Source organism: Mustelus asterias, chromosome 22 (assembly GCF_964213995.1).
Source record: "Mustelus asterias chromosome 22, sMusAst1.hap1.1, whole genome shotgun sequence".
Lineage (NCBI taxonomy): Eukaryota > Metazoa > Chordata > Chondrichthyes > Carcharhiniformes > Triakidae > Mustelus > Mustelus asterias.
In genome coordinates this window covers 24,487,236-24,509,433 of record NC_135822.1, presented here as the reverse complement: position 1 = coordinate 24,509,433, position 22,198 = coordinate 24,487,236, and the positions used below count along the sequence as shown (strand labels likewise).

The window sequence follows — 22,198 nt, the reverse complement described above, 5'->3', positions numbered from 1 at the left end:
TCTGCCATCTCCCCCCGCCCCCCCCTGCCCCCTGCCACCCCCCCGCCCCGTGCCCCGCCCCCCCGCCCCCTGCCCCCCCCCGTCGAGATTTCTCGATACTAAAGGTGTCACGGGGTATGGGGAGAGAGTGGGAGTGTGGTGGTGAGATAGAGGATCAGCCGTGATCACATTGAATGGTGGAGTAGGCTGGATGGGCTGAATGGCCTCCCTCTCCTGGGTGGCATGGCGGTACAGTGGTTAGCACCGCTGCCTCACAGCATCAAGGACCTGGGTTTGATTCCCTGCTTGGGTCACTATCTGTGCGGAGTTTGCACATACTCCCCATGTCTGTGTGGGTTTCCTCCGGGTGCTCTGGTTTCTTCACACAGTCCAAAGATGTGCAGGTCCGGTGGATTGGCCATGCTAAATTGTCCCTTAGTGTCAGGGGGACGAGCTAGGGTAAATGCAAGGAGTAATGGGGATAGGGTTTGGGTGGGATTGTGGTCAGTATAGACTCGATGGGCTGAATGGCCTCTTCCTCATTTCTATGTTTCTAATTTAGTCCAGTTCTTCCCTCCTTATTGCTGCGACACTTACTTTTCACTGACGTCTTTGACGTCAGGCAGTTTGGAGAACAGCCACTGCTTCTCCTGGGTGTTGAGGCATTCCTGGAGATCCCTGGAGTTTTGGAAATGTTCGACGGTGATGGTGAGACTCCGCAGGTAAGATCCCTCCGAAGTGACCAGCTCAAACTTGGCCTAATGGACATAGAGATGACAGCTGAGGTGGAGTTTCGGCAGAGACCGCACGCGGTTCACGCGGTGACTCGGGAATAGGCAGGAAAGCACCAAAGAAAACGCGCAAAGAAATTGGACAATAAACATGGCGGAGAACACCCCTTGAATTGGCGCGGGGGGCTGTGTTGTCAGGATGACGATCAGCAGAGTAACAGAGCCTGAACATAGGGAGGCCCAATATGGGCACTGGACAGCAATATCAATGGGGCTTAGAGTCAGAGTCATAGAAGTTTACAGCATGGAAACAGGCCATTAGGCCCAACTTGTCCATGCCACCCTTTTTTTTTAAACCACTAAGCTCATCCCAATTGCCCGCATTTGGCCCATATCCCTCTATACCCATCTTACCCATGTAACTGTCTAAATGCTTTTTAAAAGACAAAATTGTACTCGCCTCTACTACTGCCTCTGGCAGCTTGTTCCAGACACTCATCACCCTCTGTGTGAAAATATTGGCCCTCTGGCCCCTTTTGTATCTCTTCCCTCTCACCTTAAACCTCTGGCCTCTAGTTTTAGACTATATATAGAATTGGTAATAATTAAAATGGTTCCGATTCTTCCAAATTCAATCCCTGATCAAAATCTAGAGGATGAATCCCATTTCTTAAATAGAGGCTATTAATCCAGGATGTCACAGAAGATATGTAGGGGCGGCCTAGTGGTATTATCGCCAGACTATTAATCCAGAAACGCAGCTAATGTTCTGGGGACCCGGGTTCGAATCCCACCACAGCAGATGGTTGAATTTGAATTCAATAAAAAAAATCTGGAATTAAGAATCTACTGATGACCATGAAACCATTGTCGATTGTCAGGAAAAACCCATCTGGTTCACTAATGTCCTTTAGGGAAGGAAATCTGCCATCCTTACCCGGTCTGGCCTACATGTGACTCCAGAGCCACAGCAATGTGATTGACTCTCAACTGTCCTCGAGCAACTAGGGATGGGCAATAAATGTTGGCCAACCACCGTCGTCCACGTCTCATGAATGAATAATTTTAAAAATGCCCTTTCTACACTGGATTGATGGAGATTAGATTCCCCTAGCGTCCCAGTGCTTCAAGTAGCAATAGTTCACTGATTCTAGACCACAACAGCACCACAAATAATTCTTAATTCCCACTATTCAACCCAGATGGCCCCAGGGAGAGGCCAAACACTTTATAGGAAAGAATAAAAACTGATGATTCTGGACTGGGCTTAGCCAACATGTAGCAGCCTGTTCATAGTCCCCTCAGGCAAGGCTGTTTCCCAATCGGAGAAAGACACAGATACGGGAAGAGAGAAGGACAATAAATTGTTAAAATATATGAAACAGACAAGGCTAGAGAAAAGACAAATGGGCTCGAGCTTTGGGGAATATTTTGGGTTTGTTTATCTAGGCCCTGTAGGGTAGATGTGCACCAATGCTGCGTTCATGTTGCGTGCAGCCTGCCCAGTGCTAAACACAGAGAATTCACTCACCTCCTGAAGCTTGCGTTGCTTGTTGCACATTTGATCCAGTAACCCGCTTCTCCGCACATCGGGGATGTCCTGCCAAAGAGCAAAAGCGTTCCCTCGGACGGCGCGCTGGGACCAGACCGCATTGTGCGGCAGCGACCGGTACTTGCTGACCAGGATGGCATCATCTTCCTCGATGACTGTGTCTGCCCGCTTCTGCCTCTGGATTTCACGATCACTCGCTACGTTGCTGTACTCCTGGTACAGGACCGCTGGGAATACACAACCGGGGAAGGGATTAATACTGGGGCTACGGGATTTTCCACACGGCCTTTTTTCACATCAGCAGGATCTTGTGATCCCGCCAGTCTCAACGGGGTTTCCCGTTCTATGCACCCCCTCAACGGGGTTCGCTGTCAGCAGTACCAGATGGACCGGCCGGTGAGAATGGCTGGGAAACTCAAGCCTATTTTTGGTGGATCCAAGGGAAGCAAGGCTAATCGGTCAAAGTTGTGCCAGGAAAAGGTGCGGGGGCAACTGGCTCACATGGGCAACCCACCGGGGCCCTGGTATTGTCCTTTGAATTGAATCACACTTTGCATTACATCATTTGTGATTGTCCACTTTGCAAGGTTCATCTCTGAACGATTGTGAACCCCTGACCCCCCCTCAGTCAGATACGCTGCCCGGCGTAAGTGCCCCTCAGCCCCCGGATGAGACAATGAGCTACACTGCCCGGCGTAAGGACTAAAGCAGGGAGACCAGAAGAAAAGCATTTGGTTTTGGGTCAGTACTGAGTTCACAGATCCAGCATCAAGCAGTGCTGAGTGTCGCTGTTAGGAATCATATAGGATCCCTACAGTGCAGAAGGAGGCCATTCGGCCCATCGAGCCTGCAGTGACAACAATTCCACCCAGGGCCTATCCCCGTAACCTCCCCTGCTAGTCCCCCTAACACTAAGGGGCAATTTACTATGGCCAATCCACCTAACCTGCCCATCTTTGGACTGTGAGAGGAAACCGGAGCACCCGGAGGAAACCCACGCAGACACGGGGAGAACGTGCAGACTCCGCACAGACAGTGACCCAAGTCGGGAATCGAACCCGGATCCCTGGCGCTGTGAGGCAGCAGTGCTAACCACTGTGCCACCGTGCTGCCCATAGAAGTGTGTGGGAGCGCACAATTGGACACTATTTTTCTTCACTCCACGAAGAGAGAGATTTTCATTTACACAACTCCTTTCTCAACCACCGTTCGGGTTAAACTGGTTTATCGTCAATGAAGTAGTTTTGAAGTGTAATCACTGTCGTAATGTATGAATTACAAGATCATAAGAAATAGGAATGCGAGAATGCTACTTGGCTCCTCGAGCCTGCTCCATTCAGTAGGACTACAGCTGATTCAACATGACTCATGTCCCTTTTGTGGCCATGTTGCACACAGCAAGATCCCAAAGACAGTAATGTGGTAATGACTGTATAATAACTCCAGGAGTCGGCTGTGAAGGAACAGTGCTTTTATTGCACAAATGAAAACAAACAGAAACCACAAGCCTGTGGTGAACACAACAGGTCCCAACCAGGACTAAAAGATTAATGGACCCTCTCAGGGTCTTGCTCTATACAGGGCTCACTATTTGAGCTCCACCTGGTGAGCAATTCTCAGTCCTCAATGAGCCCAACCGGGAGGTCAATTAATGATTCCCAATGTAGATCATGGGGGTTATCACAGACAGAATAATCTGGACGGCACGGTGGCACAGTGGTTAGCACTGCTGCCTCACAGTGCCATAGACCTGGGTTCGATTCCCGGTTTGGGTCACTGTCTGTGTGGAGTTTGCACATTCTCCCCATGTCTGCGTGGGTTTCCTCCAGGTGGTCCAGTTTCCTCCCAGACTCCAAAGATATGCGGGCTAGGTGCGCATATTAAATTGCCCCTTAGTGTCCCGGGATGTGTAGGTTAAGGGGATTGGTTGGGTAAATGTGTGGGGTTACAGGGAGAAGGCCTGGGGGGATTGTTGTCTGTGCAGACACGATGGGCTGAATGACCTCCTTCTGCACTGTAGGGTTTCTATGATTCTGTGTTTTGTGATGTTGATTGAGATATATATATATATATATATATATATATATTAGACTGGGACTAGGATGACAGTGCAGCACTCCCTCAGCACTGCACTGTACTGGAACATCAGCCTTGGCTTTTGCACTCAAGCCCTGGAGTGGGTATCGAACCTACAAGTTCAGACTCAGGCGAGAGTGGCACCAGCTGAATGACTACCTTGCCAACTCATCAGTCCGACACGGAGCATGATGACTTTGTTAATGGATGGCATGGACACCAGGGGCACTGAAATAGAACAATTGAAGAGGAGGAAACAGGATTGGGCGAGACATGGAACACCTCGAGGTGCCCATGGGATCTTTACCCAGCACGACTGAGGCCATTCCGGTGAGAGAGCAGTGAATTACTCACAGTCCAGCAGAAACCTGGAGTGCCTCTTCTCATTCAGCTGTTTTGCATTCAGTTCCCCTTCTGATCCCACTCGCCTGAACAACAGAAGCAGAAACAGATCCAGGTCATATCATCCCCTCTCCAAAACACAGCGTATTGCTTTGAAATATTTACCGTCCAGGATTTCAGACACTGTGAATCTGTATAATCAACATGTCTATTGTTAACATTAATGTGGGAGGACAAATGAGTTGTTGCATTAGCGAGTGTGCATGAGTGTTTATGAGAGAGAGTGCGAGGATGTGTTTATTGTGAGTGTGTGCGCAACTATGTACATGATTAAGTGAATATGTGAGTGAGTAATCGTGTGTGTGCATATGTGTGTGTATAGACGTGTGTCTGTAAATGTCTGTGCATGTGTGTGCGTGCGCGTGTGTGTGTGTGTGCATGTATGAGTCCACGTGTGTGTGCACATGCACGTGTGTGTGAATCCACATGTGTGTGTGTGTGCATGTGCGCGTGTGTGTGCATGTGTGTGTGTGAGTCCACGTGTGCGCGCACATGCACGTGTGTGTGAATTCACATGTGTGTGTGCATACATGTGCATGTGTGTGTGTGCGTGTGTGCATATGCGACTCCGCGTGTGTGTGCGTGCGCATGTGTGTGCATGTGTGTGTGTGCATATGTGCGTATGTCCATGTGAGTCCACATGTGTGTGTATGCATGTGCATGTTTGTGCGTGTATGAGTCCATTTGTGTGCACGTGTGCGCACGTGTGTGCATGTGAGTACACATGTCTGTGTGAGCATGTGTGTGTGTATGTGTGTCCACGTGTGTGTGAGCATGTGTGTGCGTGTGTGTGTGCGTGTGTGAGTGCGAGTGCATGAGTGCAAGTGTGTGAGTGCATGAGTGGGAGTGCGAGTGCATGAGTGGGAGTGCGAGTGCGTGTGCGAGTGCGTGTGCATGTATGTGTGTGTATGTATGCCTGTTAATTAGTGATTAACCACAAAACGGACAATCACAAACGATGCGCGTGCCAGTATCACAGAGTGATATCTCTGTGTGCCAGTCCCAGGTGGGAGTGGAGAATCCAGTCCCGGGAGTTGGTGCCTGTTCTGAGTCCCAGCTGCTGGTGTAGAAACTACAGCCAGATGTTACCTTGGAAGCGTGCTTGATCTCCAAACGCTCGGGGGCGGACTGTCAAAGATCAGGCCGTCTCTCTGTGGTTTTGGAGACACATTGCTATTGATCGAGATGAGAGACTTACTCTTCTGCTTTGTGCTCCGTCTATCTGTGAACAAGAAGGGGAATGGTGAGATACCCGGGGACATCCTGCCCCGGGCCCTGCCACACTGGGAGGGGGGGGAATGGCATTGCACACCCTCACACTCCCCAGGATACAAAGCAGGGACTGTAATGTAACTGCGAATCGACCAATATCAGACACTGCCACACCCTCCCAAACAGTGTTCCAGAGACACTGAAAGCAGCCGTGTGTGTGTGTGTGTGAGGGAGTTTCCCCAGCCATTCCACAAGCTGCTGTGACTTCACAGCACAGAGTGTAATCCAGTTTACACCAATTCACATTTGTATCGTACATCTGACACAGTGAAGGTCCCCCACGGCAAATCTTGTCAGACAAAATTTGATAACCGAGTCACGTAAGGAGATTTTCGAACAGGTGATCAAAAGCTTGGTCAAGGAGGTCAGATTTCAGGAGGACAGCGAGTTGAAGGAGTTGGGGGGGCAGGGGGGAATCGAAGGCTCAAAGCCTGCGGTGAGGAACCTCGCTGGGAATGAAGAGTCAAAGCCCCGAGGGCTGAGAGGGACAGAACGTGAAGCATTTCCACGGCAGCTAGCAAGGGTGATACGAAGCAAAAGGAAAACCATTGTAAGTTCTGGAAATCTCAAATGGAAACTGAAAATAAGCACCGGGGCACACCAACATTGAAAAAAGAAAAGTATTTAGTGAATGCTTCTGGCCTTTTAGCAGAACACAAGGAGGACATTGGGAAGAACTGCAGATACTTCCCTGGTCCAGTTGGGGTATTTTTCTCAGCGTGGAGTCCAAGCACAGGATGGGGTAAACTAGAAACAGCGACACAAGACGGGAAGCGATTCCAACCCCAGACAGAACCACTGATGTTCACAGTGTAGTGGGATCTCAACTGCACCATCTTTGTTTAAATTCATTCATGGGACATGGGCATCGTTGGTTGGCCAGCATTTATTGCCCATTCCCATTTGCCCGAGGGCAGTTGAGAGTCAACCACATTGCTGTGGGTCTGGAGTCACATGTAGGTCAGACCGGGTAAGGACGGCAGATTTCCTTCCCTAAAGAACATTAGTGAACCAGATGGGTTTTTCTGACAATTGACAATGGTTTCATGGTCATCAGTAAGAACATAAGAAGAAATAGGAGCAGGAGTAGGCCATCTAGCCCCTCGAGCCTGCCCCACCATTCAATAAGATCATGGCTGATCTGAAGTGGATCAGTTCCACTTACCCGCCTGATCCCTATAACCCCTAATTCCCTTACCGATCAGGAATCCATCTATCCGTGATTTAAACATATTCAACGAGGTAGCCTCCACCACTTCAGTGGGAAGAGAATTCCAGAGATTCACCACCCTCTGAGAGAAGAAGTTCCTCCTCAACTCTGTCCTAAACTGACCCCCCTTTATTTTGAGGCTGTGCCCTCTAGTTCTAGTTTCCTTTCTAAGTGGAAAGAATCTCTCCATCTCTACCCTATCCAGCCCCTTCATTATCTTATAGGTCTCTATAAGATCCCCCCTCAGCCTTCTAAATTCCAATAGATTCTTAATTCCAGATATTTTTTATTGAGTTCAAATTCCACCATCTGCCGTGGTGGGATTTGAATCCAGGTCCCCAGAACATTAGCTGAGTTTCTGGATTAATAGTCCAGTGACAATACCACTAGGCCACCGCCTCCCCATCTAATCTCAGCCATCTCTTTGCTAAACAAGTACAAATTTATATCCACTGCCGCTCACTTTACTGTTTCTTCCTCTCCTCCAAATACATTCCATTAAAAATGATGCCATGTTCACAGCTTCAGTTATTCCCTGTGGTAAAGCTCCTCACGCTCTCCGACATCTGTGTAAAGACATTTCCCCTCACCCCTTTCCTCAGATTAAATGAACAATTTCTCATCGATGACTTCCCAACCCGACCCATCATCCCATCAACCTATCCCCCCATCAAACACTTCCCCCCCATCAAACCCTTTCCCCCATTAACCCTTCCTCCATCAAACTCTTCCCCCCGTCAAACCCTTCCCCCCGGGAAACCCCTTCCCCATCAACCCATCCCCCCATTAAACCCATCCCCCATCAAACCCACCCCCCCCAGCAAACGCTTCCCCATCAAACCCTTCCCCACATCATACCCTTCACCCATCAAACCATTTCCCCCATTAACCCTTCCTCCATCAAACCCTTCCCCCCGTCAAACCCATCCCCCATCAAACCCTTCCCCCCATCAAACCCTTCCCCCCGTGAAACCCCTTTCCCATCAACCCATCCCCCCATCAAACCCACCCCCCCCCAGCAAACACTTCCCCATCAAACCCTTCCCCACATCATACCCTTCACCCATCAAACCCTTTCCCCCATCAAATCCTTCCCCCATCAAACACTTCCCCATCAAACCCTTTCCCCATCAAACCCTTCCCCCATCAAACACTTCCCCATCAAACCCTTTCCCCCATCAAACCCTTTCCCCCATCAAATCCTTCCCCCATCAAACACTTCCCCATCAAACCCTTTCCCCATCAAACCCTTCCCCCATCAAACACTTCCCCATCAAACCCTTTCCCCATCAAGCCCTTTCCCCATCAAACCCTTCCCCCATCAAACACTTCCCCATCAAACCCTTTACCCACCAAACCCTTTCCCCCATCAAACCCTTTCCCCATCAAACCCTTTCCCCGTCAAACCCTTTCCCCATCAAACCCTTTCCCCATCAAACCCTTCCCCCATCAAACACTTCCCCATCAAACCCTTTCCCCACCAAACCCTTCCCCACATCAAACCCTTCCCCCATCAAACCCTTTCCCCCATCAAACCCTTTCCCCATCAAACCCTTTCCCCATCAAACCCTTCCCCCATCAAACACTTCCCCATCAAACCCTTTCCCCATCAAACCATTTCCCCATCAAACCCTTCTCCCCATCAAACCCTTCCCCCATCAAACACTTCCACATCAAACCCTTTCCCCATCAAACCCTTTCCCCATCAAACCCTTTCCCCATCAAACCCTTCCCCCATCAAACCCTTTCCCCATCAAACCCTTTCCCCATCAAATCCTTCCCCCATCAAACCCTTCCCCCATCAAATGCTTCACTCTATCAAACCCATCCCACCTTCAACCCCTTTCCCCCTCAAACCTTTCTCCCACCAAACGCTTCTCCCCATCAAATCCTTCCCTCATCAAACCCTTCTCCCATCAAACACTTCCCCCATCAAACCCTTCTCCCCATCAAACCCTTCCCTCATCAAACCCTTCCCCCATCAAATGCTTCACTCTATCAAACCCATCCCACCATCAACCCCTTTGCTCCATCAACCCCATCCCCCTCAAACCTTTCCCCTTCAAACCCTTCCCCCATCAAACCCATCCCCCATCAGACCCTTCCCCCATCAAACCCTCCCCCCATCAAACCTTTCCCCCATCAAACCCTTCCCCATCAAACCCTTCCCCGCCATCAAACCCTTTCCCATGAAACCCTTCCCCAAATCAAGCGCTTCCCCCTCTCAAACACTTCATCAGTTTCAAGCCCCTATTCAATCCCTTCTTAGCCTTTTTTGTTCCCCATGAAAATAGCCCCAGTATCGCAAATCTCTCTTCCTATCCAGAGCTTCCCACCCCTGACGTTACCCTGTTAAATCCACCATAAATGCGATGTTTGATTTATAATGGGAAGCTCGACATCACATCCTGTGTTCCTACCATTGACTTCTACAAACCTTTATTACCTTTTTTTGTACTATATTCCCATATTTATAAATCTGAAGTGTAGCGTAAACCTCTTTGTGTGGGTTTATCCTAGCCTGCCCCAGCACATTCATTATTACTGCACTTACAACCCCAGGGCTCTGATTTAATTTACTCTTGGAATGTGAGCCTCTCTGGTTCGGCCTGTATTTATTGCCCACCTGTAATTGTCCTTGAGATGGCAGTGGTGCTTTCTTGAACCGCTGCAATGCAAGTGTTGTAGGTGCACCCACAGTGCTGTTAGGGAGGGAATTCCAGGATTTTGACCCAGTGAAAGGGATGGCGATATATTTCCAAGATAGGAACTTGCAGGTGATGGTCTTCCCATGTATCTGCTGCCCTTGTCCTTCTGAGTGGCAGTGGCAGTGCCGGATTTAGGCATAAGCTAAACAAGCTACAGATTAGGGCCTCACAATCCGCAGGGGCCTCACAAAATTTCAGAAGGTTTACAACGAAGAGAACATTTAAGAGCGGATACCAGAAAAGAAAAAGAAAGCACCAGCTTAAAGAGCAACTCAAAAAAATTACCAAAATTACCAAAATCTATGAGAGGGATCAAGCCAGCCGAATGATAAATATGTAATCAGTAAATGCATTCATTTGAAAATAATTTGTATTTTTCACTTTAAATACCTTGCTATTAAATAATTAAAAGGCATAATTGTGTTTTCAATTTTTTTGTGGCGACCCAAGGTCCTGTTTTGGGACGCACCTTTGTGAGACCTTTTGGTGTAACTTTTTAACAAGGGGCCTCCAAGCTTTATATAGCTTAGGGCCTCACCAAGTCTAAATCCGGCACTGGGTCGTGGTGACGGGTTTGGAAGGTGCTATCAAAGGAGCCTTGGTGAGTTACTGCAATGCATCTTGTAGGTGGTGCACCTTGATGCCATTGTGAGTCAGTGGGTGGAGGGAGCGTATACTGAAGGGGAAGTATGTGGTGGCAATCAAGCAGGTTGATTTGTCCTGGGTGGTGTCGAGCTTCTTGACTGTTACTGGAGCTGCACCCATCCAGGTAGAAGCCATTCCATCACACTCCTGATTTGCGCCTTGTCGCTGCTGGACAGACCTAGGGATGTTAGGATGCCTAATTGTCCTGGGGAACATGGTAGTGGACTGTCTTCTCGAACTGCTGCAGTCCAGGTAATATAGAAACATAGAAAATAAGAGCAGGAGGAGGCCATTCGGCCCTTCGAGCCTGCTCCACCATTCATCACGATCATAGCCGATCATCCAACTCAATAGCCCAATCCTGCTTTCCCCCCATAACCTTTGATCCCATTTGCCCCAAGTGCTATATCCAGCCGCCTCTTGAATACATTCAATGTTTAGGCATTAACTACTTCCTGTGGTAATGAATTCCACAGGCTCACCACTCTTTGGGTGAAGAAATGTCTCCTCACCTCCGTCCTAAATGATCTACACTGAATCCTCAGACTGTGACCCCTGGTTCTGGACTCCCCCACCATCGGGAACATCCTCCCTGCATCTACCGTGGCTAGTCCTGTTGGAATTTTATATGTCTCTATGAGATCCATCCTCATTCGTCTGAACTCCAGCGAAAACAATCCTAACCTAGTCGATCTCTCCTCATACATCAGTCCCGCCATCCCCGGAATCAGCCTGGTAAACCTTTGCTGCACTCCCTCGAGAGCAAGAACATCCTTCCTCAGAAAAGGAGACCAAAACTGCTCACAATACTCTAGGTGTGGCCTCACCAAGGCCCTGTATAATTGCAACAACAACAAGGTGGTTTAGGTTCACCCACAATGCCTATTTCTGTAGCAATTTGATTTAAATGAGTAACACCATTTAGTTAAGAATCAACCAGAATGCTGTGGATCTGGAGTCACAAGTAGACCACACTGGGCATGGATGGCAAATTTCCTTCCCTGAAGGTATTCGCAAACCAACTGGGTTTTTACAAGAATCTGGTCGTTCCATGATCATTTATTCATTGAATTTAAATTCCCCCCAATTGTCATGTCTCCAGAGCATCAAGTTTTTAAAGTTTATTGATTAGTGTCACTGCAATGAAGTTACTGTGAAAATCCCCTAGTCGCCACACTCTGGCGCCTGTTCGGGTACACTGAGGGAGAATTTAGCACGGCCAATGCACCTAACCAGCACGTCTTTCTGACTGTGGGAGGAAACTGGAGCACCCGGAGGAAACCCATGCAGACACGGGGAGAACGTGCAGACTCTGCACAGACAGTGACCCAAGCCAGGAATCGAACCTGGGTCCCTGGCGCTACGAGGCAACAGTGCTAACCACTGTGCCACCGTGCCATCCCAGGAAACCAGAGTTAGTTTTAAGGGATTTATATTTGTATGGGTAAACATTAGAAATAAGTATAATTTTAGGTAGGTTTAACTTAATGTTCCTGCGCTTGCAAGGAAGCTGTGATTAGCTGTCAGGCTGAGTGAACGATGTTTGTCTGTGTGTGTGTGTTTCATTTCAATATCCAACTGAGATTCTGTTGTGTTTCAGAGCTTCAGAATGCAGACTCTTTTTAATTGCTGAGGAACCTGTGAGAGCTTCCTTCTGTTTTAAAATCTGTTTGTAGAAATCTGTGAGTAGAAAAAACTACTTAGTTGAGTTAGAGACCTGAAGAGAAATAGGATGGGTCTCTCAGGCCTGCTTGAAGCTGGAACATTATAATGGAGTAACCTAGCCTGGGCCAGAGTCCCACAGAGAAAACAAGAAGGGAACTAGTAGAAGGTACCGAGATCCAGAGAGCTATAACAAGAAGGGAACTAGTAGAAGGTACAGAGATCCAGAGAGCTATAACAAGAAGATTTCAGAACATCTAAAACTTCGTGATCAGAGACTAGAAATCATAGAAACCCTACAGTGCAGAAAGAGGCCATTCGGCCCATCAAGTCTGCACCGACCACAATCCCACCCAGGCCCTACCCCCATATCCCTACATATTTACCCGCTAATCCCTCTAACCTACGCATCTCAGGACACTAAGGGGCAATTTTAGCATGGCCAATCAACCTAACCCACACATCTTTGGACTGTGGGAGGAAACCGGAGCACCCGGAGGAAACCCACGCAGACACGAGGAGAATGTGCAAACTCCACACAGACAGTGACCCGAGCCGGGAATCGAACCCAGGTCCCTGGAGCTGTGAAGCAGCAGTGCTAACCACTGTGCTACTGGTAGACTACTGGAGAACAGACAAAGATAAGAAGAAACTGATTGGTGAGAAATACTGGAAAAGGTTTTCTAAAAGTAATTCTAATGGGTGAAACGTTTTATTACCGTCTATGGACAAACTGTAACATAATGACTGGGAGCTCAAAAGTTGTGTAACCGTATAAGTGTTAAGTCAGTGGAAGTCATAGAGAGCTGGTCCAAAACCCTGGCATGGATTCACTGTTAGACGTGGAGTGGAAGCTCTGGTCAACCAAGTCTGATGGAAAAGACAATCCTGACTCCAAATGACAGATATATCTCAATGGGGACAGTGGAGCCAGCAACGAAGTTATAGAGTCATAGAGTTTTACAGCAGCTTTGCAGGGGCAGCACAGTGGCACAGTGGTTAGCGCTGCTGCCTCACAGCATGAGGGACCTGTGTTCAATTCCCGGCTTGGGGCACTGGCTGTGTGGAGTTTGCACATTCTCCCCGTGTCTGCGTGGGTTTCCTCCGGGTGCTCCGGTTTCCTCCCACAATCCAAAGATGTGCAGGTTAGGTGCGTTGGCCGTGCTAAATTCTCCCGCAGTGTCCTGGGATGCGTAGGTTAGAAGGATTAGCAGGGTAAATATGTGGAATTATAGGGATAGGGCAGGGGAAGGATTGTTGTTGGTGCAGACTCATACATAGAACATTACAGCGCAGTACAGGCCCTTCGGCCCTCGATGTTGCGCCGACCAGTGAAACCAATCTAAAGCCCGTCTAACCTACACTATTCCAATATCATCCATATGTTTATCCGATGACCATTTAAATGCCCTTAATGTTGGCGAGTCCACTACTGCTGGTAGGATGGACAGAGAGAAAACAAAATGATCAAACGTATTGCTCCTGTGGGACTTGGTGTGGCATTTTCTTCACTAATCATGTACTATAATTGAAACCTTTTGACTCGATGGGCCAAATGGCCTTCTTCTGCACTGTATGGTTTCGATGAAGAATTGAGAATGGGACAGGAGAAAGATTGGTAACTATTACAAACAGTCGTTTGTTTACAATGTAATAGAGATTGGAATCTGGACTCAGTTTTTAACAGTGGCTCTTCATGTGAGGGACCACCAGCCCAAGAACAAGTACTTCTTGTTAACTTGCTTAACCAAACTGTGGCACTAGCTGGAAATTTCTTGCTAACACGAATGGGCAGGAATAGCACCAAAGAAAAATGATTTGATTTTAGAATCATTCTTTAGCAGAGTGAAGTCATGTATCATTAGAGGGATGTTTTTTACACAGAGGGTGGTGGGGGCCTGGAATGTGCTGCCAAGTAGGGTGGTGGAGGCAGGCACGCTGACAAAGTTTAAGACTTACCTGGATAGTCACATGAGCAGCCTGGGAATGGAGGGATACAAACGATTGGTCTAGTTGGACCAAGGAGCGGCACAGGCTTGGAGGGCCGAAGGGCCTGTTTCCTGTGCTGTACTGTTCTTTGTTCTTTGTATCATAGAATCCCTACAGCGCAGAGGAAGGCCATTTGACCCATTAGGTTGGCACTGACCCACATTTTTTAATCTTACTCAGGCTCGTATCCCCACTAATCTCGCCTCCCCCCCCCTCCCCCTGCTCCCATCTAATATAGTAGCCTGATTCCACTTTCAAGCACTTGGTTGGAGTAAAACAGAATTATTTTTACATATTTAAGGAAAATCATTCTCAGGACAGTAACGATATTTAAATCATAGAATCCCTACAGTGCAGAAGGAGACCATTCGGCCCATCGAGTCTGCACCGACCACAATCCCAGCCAGGCCCTATCCCCGTAACCCCACATATTTAGCCTGCCTGCTAACCCCCTGTCAGGATCAATTTAGCACGGCCAATCCACCTAACCAGCACATCTTTCAGACTATGGAAGGAAACTGGAGCACGTGCAGACTCTGCACGGACAGCGACCCAAGCTGGGAATTGAACCCAGGTCCCTGGTGCTGTGAGGCAGCAGTGCTAACCACTGTGCCACCGTGCCGCCCTCTATTCAAGCAACGGGATTTGAGCTTGTCTGGATAGTGATGACAGGATGCCATCTATTCTATTCGCTAGTATTATCGCTAGACTATTAATCCAGAAACTCAGTTAATGTTCCGGGGACCCGGGTTCGAATCCCACCACGGCAGCTGGTGCAATTTGAATTCAATTTTAAAAATCTGGAATTCAGAATTTATTGATGACCATAAAATGATTGTCAATTGTCGGAAAACCCATCTGATTCACTACATAGAACATAGAACAGTACAGCACAGAACAGGCCCTTCGGCCCACGATGTTGTGCCGAGCTTTATCTGAAACCAAGATCAAGCTATCCCACTCCCTATCATCCTGGTGTGCTCCATGTGCCTATCCAATAACCGCTTAAATGTTCCTAAAGTGTCTGACTCCACTATAACTGCAGGCAGTCCATTCCACACCCCAACCACTCTCTGCGTAAAGAACCTACCTCTGATATCCTTCCGATATCTCCCACCATGAACCCTATAGGTATTCCCCCTTGTAATAGCTCCATCCACCCGAGGAAATAGTCTTTGAACGTTCACTCTCTCTATCCCCTTCATCATTTTATAAACCTCTATTAAGTCTCCCCTCAGCCTCCTCCACTCCAGAGAGAACAGCCCTAGCTCCCTCAACCTTTCCTCATAAGACCTACCCTCCAAACCAGGCAACATCCTGGTAAACCTCCTCTGCACTCTTTCCAGAGCTTCCACATCCTTCTTATAGTGAGGTGACCAGAACTGCACACAATATTCCAAATGTGGTCTCACCAAGGTCCTGTACAGTTGCAGCATAACCCCACGGCTCTTAAACTCCAACCCCCTGTTAATAAAAGCTAACACACTATAGGCCTTCTTCACAGCTCTATCCACTTGAGTGGCAACCTTTAGAGATCTGTGGATATGGACCCCAAGATCTCTCTGTTCCTCCACAGTCTTCAGAACCCTACCTTTGACCCTGTAATCCACATTTAAATTAGTCCTACCAAAATGAATCACCTCACATTTACCAGGGTTAAACTCCATTTGCCATTTTTCAGCCCAGCTTTGCATTCTATCTATGTCTCTTTGCAGCCCACAACAGCCTCCACCTCATCCACTACTCCACCAATCTTGGTGTCATCAGCAAATTTACTGATCCACCCTTCAGCCCCCTCCTCTAAGTCATTAATAAAAATCACAAAGAGCAGAGATAGGATGCAAAGCTGGGCTGAAAAATGGCAAATGGAGTTTAACCCTGATAAATGTGAGGTGATTCATTTTGATAGGACTAATTTAAATGTGGATTACAGGGTCAAAGGTAGGGTTCTGAAGACTGTGTAATGTCTTTTAGGGAAGGAAATCTGCCGTCTTTACCTGGTCTGGCCTACATGTGACTCCAGAGCCACAGCAATGTGGTTGACTCTCAACTGCCCTCAGGCAACCAGGGGTGGGCAATAAATGCTGCCCAGCCAGCGATGCCCATGTCCCACGAAGGTAGAAGAAAAAAACCATTTGAGTTTCCCGTTTCGCGACTAAAGCTTACCTTCGAAGGAGAAGGTGGGTGTCTTCTCTCGAGGTGTGGATCTTCCCGACAGGGATTTGCTGAGTTTCAGAGCCTGAGCGACCTTCTTCTGGGAGACATAGAGTCTGTTTATCAGTTCCGATGCTGAGAAGCGCCGTTTCTCCTGCTCGATGCAGCTGGCGATGCATGGTGGCATCTGACTCAAACTGTCCGTGGCAGCTAAGTGATGTGGAATCTCCGGGTCTGGCTCCAGCCCAGGCAGCGAATCTGACGGGAGTTCATCGGAGGCAGAGTCATCCAAAGGTTCAGCGTCCTCCTCCAGTGAGAAGCTGTTGTTAAGGAAATCATTGTCCTTCAAGTCACTGTCGAACAGGGTCCCTGAAAACATGGACTCACAGTCCAGGCTCCCACTGCTGAAGGACTCATCACTTGGACAGTCTGTGGAGTAAACTCGCACTTTTCTCCCTGGGGGAAAAATAACAAGATTTGGTCAGCAAACAGAATATAACACGTAGGCTTCAACACAGATGCTAAATGTACTCGAGGAATTTGGAAGCAATCATCTGGGAAGTTGTAACGTCCGCGTCTGGGAGGATCTGCAACTTCAGCCCACATCCTTGGACACGATAGAAGGAAAATAAGACCATAAGACATAGGAGCAGAATTAGGCCACTCGGCCCATTGAGTCTGCTCCGCCATTCAATCATGGCTGATTTTTTTCTCATCCCCATTCTCCTGCCTTTTCCCCATAACCCCCGATCCCCTTATTAATCAAGAACCTATCTATCTCTGTCTTAAAGACACTCGATGACCTGGCTTCCACAGCCTTCTGCGGCTAAGAGTTCCACAGATTCGCCACTCTCTGGCTGAAGAAATTCCTCCTCATCTCAGTTTTAAAGGACCCTCCCTTTAGCCTGAGGTTGTGCCTGCTCACATTTCACTGTTTCTCCACCAGAACCTATCACTTCTGCCAGTGTTTTACCTGCTCTGGGCAGTCACCTGCCAGGAATATTCCTCCCATGTTCCTCCAGCTCCAAGTCAGCCGCCTCTTCTATTTCTTCATCGTGTTCAGTCACCTCACAGTCTCCTACCCCCATTCATTCTTTTCCATACCACATAGTCCTTTGTAGCCCCTCACCCTCTTGCCCTGCTCCCCCCCCACAACTTTCACTCAATCGCTTGCCTTAACTTGCCTTCGACTGTTTCGACCGAGCCGATGTCCCACACTGAAGAACCCTCAGTAATTCAGCTGTCAGTTTGCCCATCTGCTAGAACCTCCAGAGTCACTCAACAACTCTTTGCTGAAGGAAAGTTAACCACAATGATCTGGGCGGCTTGGAGTGAGCCCAATTCTGATCGATGGGAGAACTTGCTCTCGAGACTGTAGTCATTAAATTGGAGCCATTTTACATGTGGCCAATGCTGCCACAACCATTTTGACACAGGAGAAACTTTGCTCCTTTTCTCTGTCCCTCACCATTCCTGTAATACACCGTTTAAGGAAAGCACCATCTAAATGGTATGCAGATGCCAGCATTGGACTGGGGTGGGGCACAGTAAGAAGTCTCACAACACCAGGTTAAAGTCCGACAGGTTTACTTGGAATCACGAGCTTTTGGAGCGCTGGTCCTTCATCTTGGACTCCACTCACCTGATGAAGGAGCAGCACTCCGAAAGCTCGTGATTCCAAATAAACCTGTTGGACTTTAACCTGGTGTTGTGGGACTTCTTACCTTGTCTAAATGGGGAGCCGATGGCCTGGTGGTATTATCGCTAGACTATTGATCCAGAAACTCAACTAATGTTCTGGGAACCCGGGTTCGAATCCCGCCACGGCAGATGGTGGAATTTGAACTCAATAAAAAATATCTGGAATTAAGAATCTACTGATGACCATGAAACCATTGTTGGAAAAACCCATCTGGTTCACTAATGTCCTTTAGGGAAGGAAATCTGCCGTCCTTACCTGGTCTGGCCTACATGTGACTCCAGAGCCACAGCAATGTGGTTGACTCTCAACTGCCCTTCTGAAATGGTCTATAGCAAGCCACTCAGTTCAAGGGCAACTAGGGATGGGCAATAAATGCTGGCGATGCCCATGTCCCATGGAATGAATAAAAACAGATCAAACCACAGACTTCACTGGATGCAGCAAAACGTAGTTATTGATGTGAAGTATTCCATCTACCAGGGAGGTTTATTGATGGGATGGTAACAGGTAGAGATAATTATGCCTGTGCTATTAGGTTTTCACCTAAAAGCAGCACAGTGATCTGGTGAGCTCTGCTTTCCAAAGGTGCATCTTAAACAAGAAATCTGTCACAAATAAACAGCACTAAATTTTCTGTGGATGACTGATGCACAGTGAGTGAGTGGATTGCCTGATTACGGACATTTATTTTGAATGTAGAAACCGTACAGTGCAGAAGGAGGCCATTCGGCCCTTTGCACAAACAATACTCCCATCCAGGCCCTATCCCTGTAACCCCACATATTTAACCCGCTAATCCCTCTAACCTACACATCCTGGGACACTAAGGGGCAATTTATCATGGCCAATGCACCTAACCCACACATCTTTGGACTGTGGGAGGAAACCGGAGCACCGGAGGAAACCCACGCAGACACGAGGAGAATGTGCAAACTCTGCACAGACAGTGACCCAAGCCGGGAATCGAACGCAGGTCCCTGGAGCTGTGAAGCAGCAGTGCTAATCACTGTGCTACCGTGCCACCCGTGTATATGTTGATGAGAGGAGTTTGCAAAATACTGACACCAATTTCCTTTGTCCTGGAACATGGTTCAGATAAATTGGAAAATGGATCTGAAACGGATCCCCTTGATGTTTAATATACTGTATAATGTTAGTACAAGGTGGAAAGATCATATTTCATTACCCATCCCACGGGACTTGAGTTGCGAGGGACAGCCGTTTGGTAAAAGTGGGTCGCCATAAAAAAGGTTTGGAGAAACATTGGTCTAAATGTAACACACTGGATGGGATTCTCCGGGCTCAGTCGTCCCGAAACCATAAAATCCCGCCCGAGGTCAACGGACCTTTCCACGGTCCGTCCCTCGCCCGCTCCGATTCCCGCGGCGGGGGAGATGGTAAAATTCCAGCCGATGTGTAGGTTAGATGCATTAGTCGTAGGAAAGGTGTGGAGTTACAGGGATAGGGTGGGGGAGGGGGTCTGGGTAAGGTACTCTGTCAGAGGGTCAGTGCAGGCTCGATGGGCCGGATGGCCTCCTCTGCACTGTAGGGATTCTATGACATACCCACCCAGAGCTGACAATCAGTTGATTTGCTGAGAACTTGCCCTGTTTCATGCCCTCATATCAATGTTGGAAACACCATAAAACATTACACCTTGTCCAATGAGGCGTAACTGAGGTTTTAACACTGATTAATAACGACTATCGAATAATCCATCCTCCCTCGAAAAGATTATTTTATATTTGTAAAAAGTCTCCATTATGATTAATTACAAGTTTATTTAGAATGGGAATATTTAGATAATTTTAAAAATAAAGTTTGTTCTTGATGATTTAGAACCATAAAACCATAGAAAATTACAGCTCAGAAACAGGCCTTTTGGCCCTTCTTGTCTGTGCCGAACCATTTTTTGCCTAGTCCCACTGACCTGCACTTGGACCATATCCCTCCATACCCCTCTCATCCATGAACCCGTCCAAGTTTTTCTTAAATGTTAAAAGTGACACCGCATTTACCACTTTATCCGGCAGCTCATTCCACACTCCCACCACTCTCTGCGTGAAGAAGCCCCCCCTAATATTCCCTTTAAACTTTTCTCCTTTCACCCTTAACCCATGCCCTCTGTTTTTTTTCTCCCCTAGCCTCAGCGGAAAAAGCCTGCTTGCATTCACTCTATCTATACCCATCAAAATCTTATACACCTCTATCAAACCTCCCCTCAATCTTCTACGCTCCAGGGAATAAAGTCCCAATCTATTCAATCTCTCTCTGTAACTCAGCTTCTCAAGTCCCGGCTTCTACCTTAACCCCATGTGTTTGTTGCAATCTTTATTTCAGCCTCTGTGACATGTTTAAAAAGTGATTTGATTGCTGATGCGTTTTATTTCCTGATTGAATAAGTTTCTGAATAAGTTTTCAGCAAAACTTCCAACTCGGGAATAAAAAGCATCAGCAAAAAAAATCACTTCTTAAGACACCACATGTGAGAATTCTTTAAGGTGATTTGTTGCTTGAAGAGCTTGATGATAGCACTACAGCTCCACACCTGGAATCCCTATTAAAAAATGCAATGATCAACTGAACATCAGGAGAGTTATCGTTCCCCTCACAGAGATCTCAGTGAGGCTTTCTTCAAATCGCTTGAATGGTTTCAGTAAGAAGCCTCACAACCCCAGGTTAAAGTCCAACTGGTTTATTTGGTAGCACGAACTTTCGGAGCGCTGCTTCTTCTTCAGGCATTCACCTATGAAGCAGCAGCACTCCGAAAGCTACCAAATAAACCTGTTGGACTTTAACCTGGTGTTGTGAGACTTCTTACTGTGCTTACCCCAGTCCAACGCCGGCATCTCCACATCTTGAACGATTTCACCATTGACCTCAAAGACGTTAGTTCCTTTGGGATGTGAGGGAGCCGGATAGTATTAAAGATTCTTAAGATAAATCAATATCAGTCATTGTCACCTTTGATGGAAACCTCTTTTTTAATTCATTTGTGGGACATGGGTGTTGCTGGCTGGCCAGCATTTATTGCCCATCCCTCGTTGACCTTGGAGGGCAGTTGAGAGTCAACCACATTGCTCTGGAGTCACATGTAGGCCAGACCGGGTAAGGATGGCAGATTTCCTTCCCTAAAGGACATTAGTGAAGCAGATGGGTTCACTAGCCCACAGATAGTCAACCACCCGACTGTTAGTGAGGGAAACTGGATAGTTTGACAAGTATTTGGGCTAAGTCCCATTTGCACAGAATAGTCTCAGGGGAATCTCAAGGAAGCATTGGATGGGTATTGTCCTGTTACCATGGCAACAGTTAGGCTGCCAACAATTGTCATCTTAGTAAATATTCAAAATGTGAGTAAATATGGGCGGGTCCCTCCAAAAATTGTTCCGTTCCTATAGCAACCATCAAAAGGTCATGCCTGGCGTCTGGTGGAACAACATAACGAATCTTCAAGAGCTAAAATTAGGAGTTATTGAATATCACGTGCACCACTTCATAACTCACGCTTCTCATTAACACACTCTTACACATAAAGTCACAACCTCAGGCCTCACGCACACATCAACAATCCCATCTTGAAGCTGTAATTTCATTTATTAGTCACAAGTAGATTTACATTCACACTGCAATGAAGTTACTGTGAAATTCCCCGAGTCGCCACAGTGTTCGGGTACACTGAGGGAGAATTTAGCACGGTCAATGCACCCTAACCAGCACATCTTTCAGACTGCGGGAGGAAACCAGAGAAAACCCACGCAGAGACTGGGAGAATGTGCAGACTCCACACAGACAGTGACCCAAGCCAGGAATCGAACTCAGGTCCCTGGCGCTGTGAGGCAGCAGTGTTAACCACTGTGCCACCATGCCGCCATGCCAAGCTTTGCATACTAAAACATGCACACACACTTTTTCACATGTACACTTTTTCACATGTACACTTGCACACTCAGTCAAAGATACGCTTACATAAAGGCTCTCACACTTCCATATGTACACTAGCATACTTAAACTCATGCACAAATAATCCTGTGTGCACACGTATTTCCTCATGTACAACATTATATCCTGGTAGGCACATACACTAGTGTTTAAGAATGTTTTTAGAATGATATA

At 47.6% G+C, this 22,198-nt stretch overlaps 1 protein-coding gene across 1 annotated transcript in view; it reads right to left on the bottom strand.

Moving 5' to 3' along the window:
* Nucleotides 1-22,198, bottom strand: part of arhgef19 (Rho guanine nucleotide exchange factor (GEF) 19) — a 123,084-nt gene that overhangs the window by 27,991 nt on the left and 72,895 nt on the right. The window contains exons 3-7 of the mRNA XM_078238964.1: nt 16,393-16,836; nt 5,830-5,962; nt 4,693-4,766; nt 2,242-2,489; nt 577-737 (exon numbers count right to left, since the gene is read on the bottom strand). Of these exons, the coding sequence (XP_078095090.1) occupies nt 577-737; nt 2,242-2,489; nt 4,693-4,766; nt 5,830-5,962; nt 16,393-16,836 (1,060 nt within the window). The remainder of the gene's footprint in view (nt 1-576; nt 738-2,241; nt 2,490-4,692; nt 4,767-5,829; nt 5,963-16,392; nt 16,837-22,198) is intronic.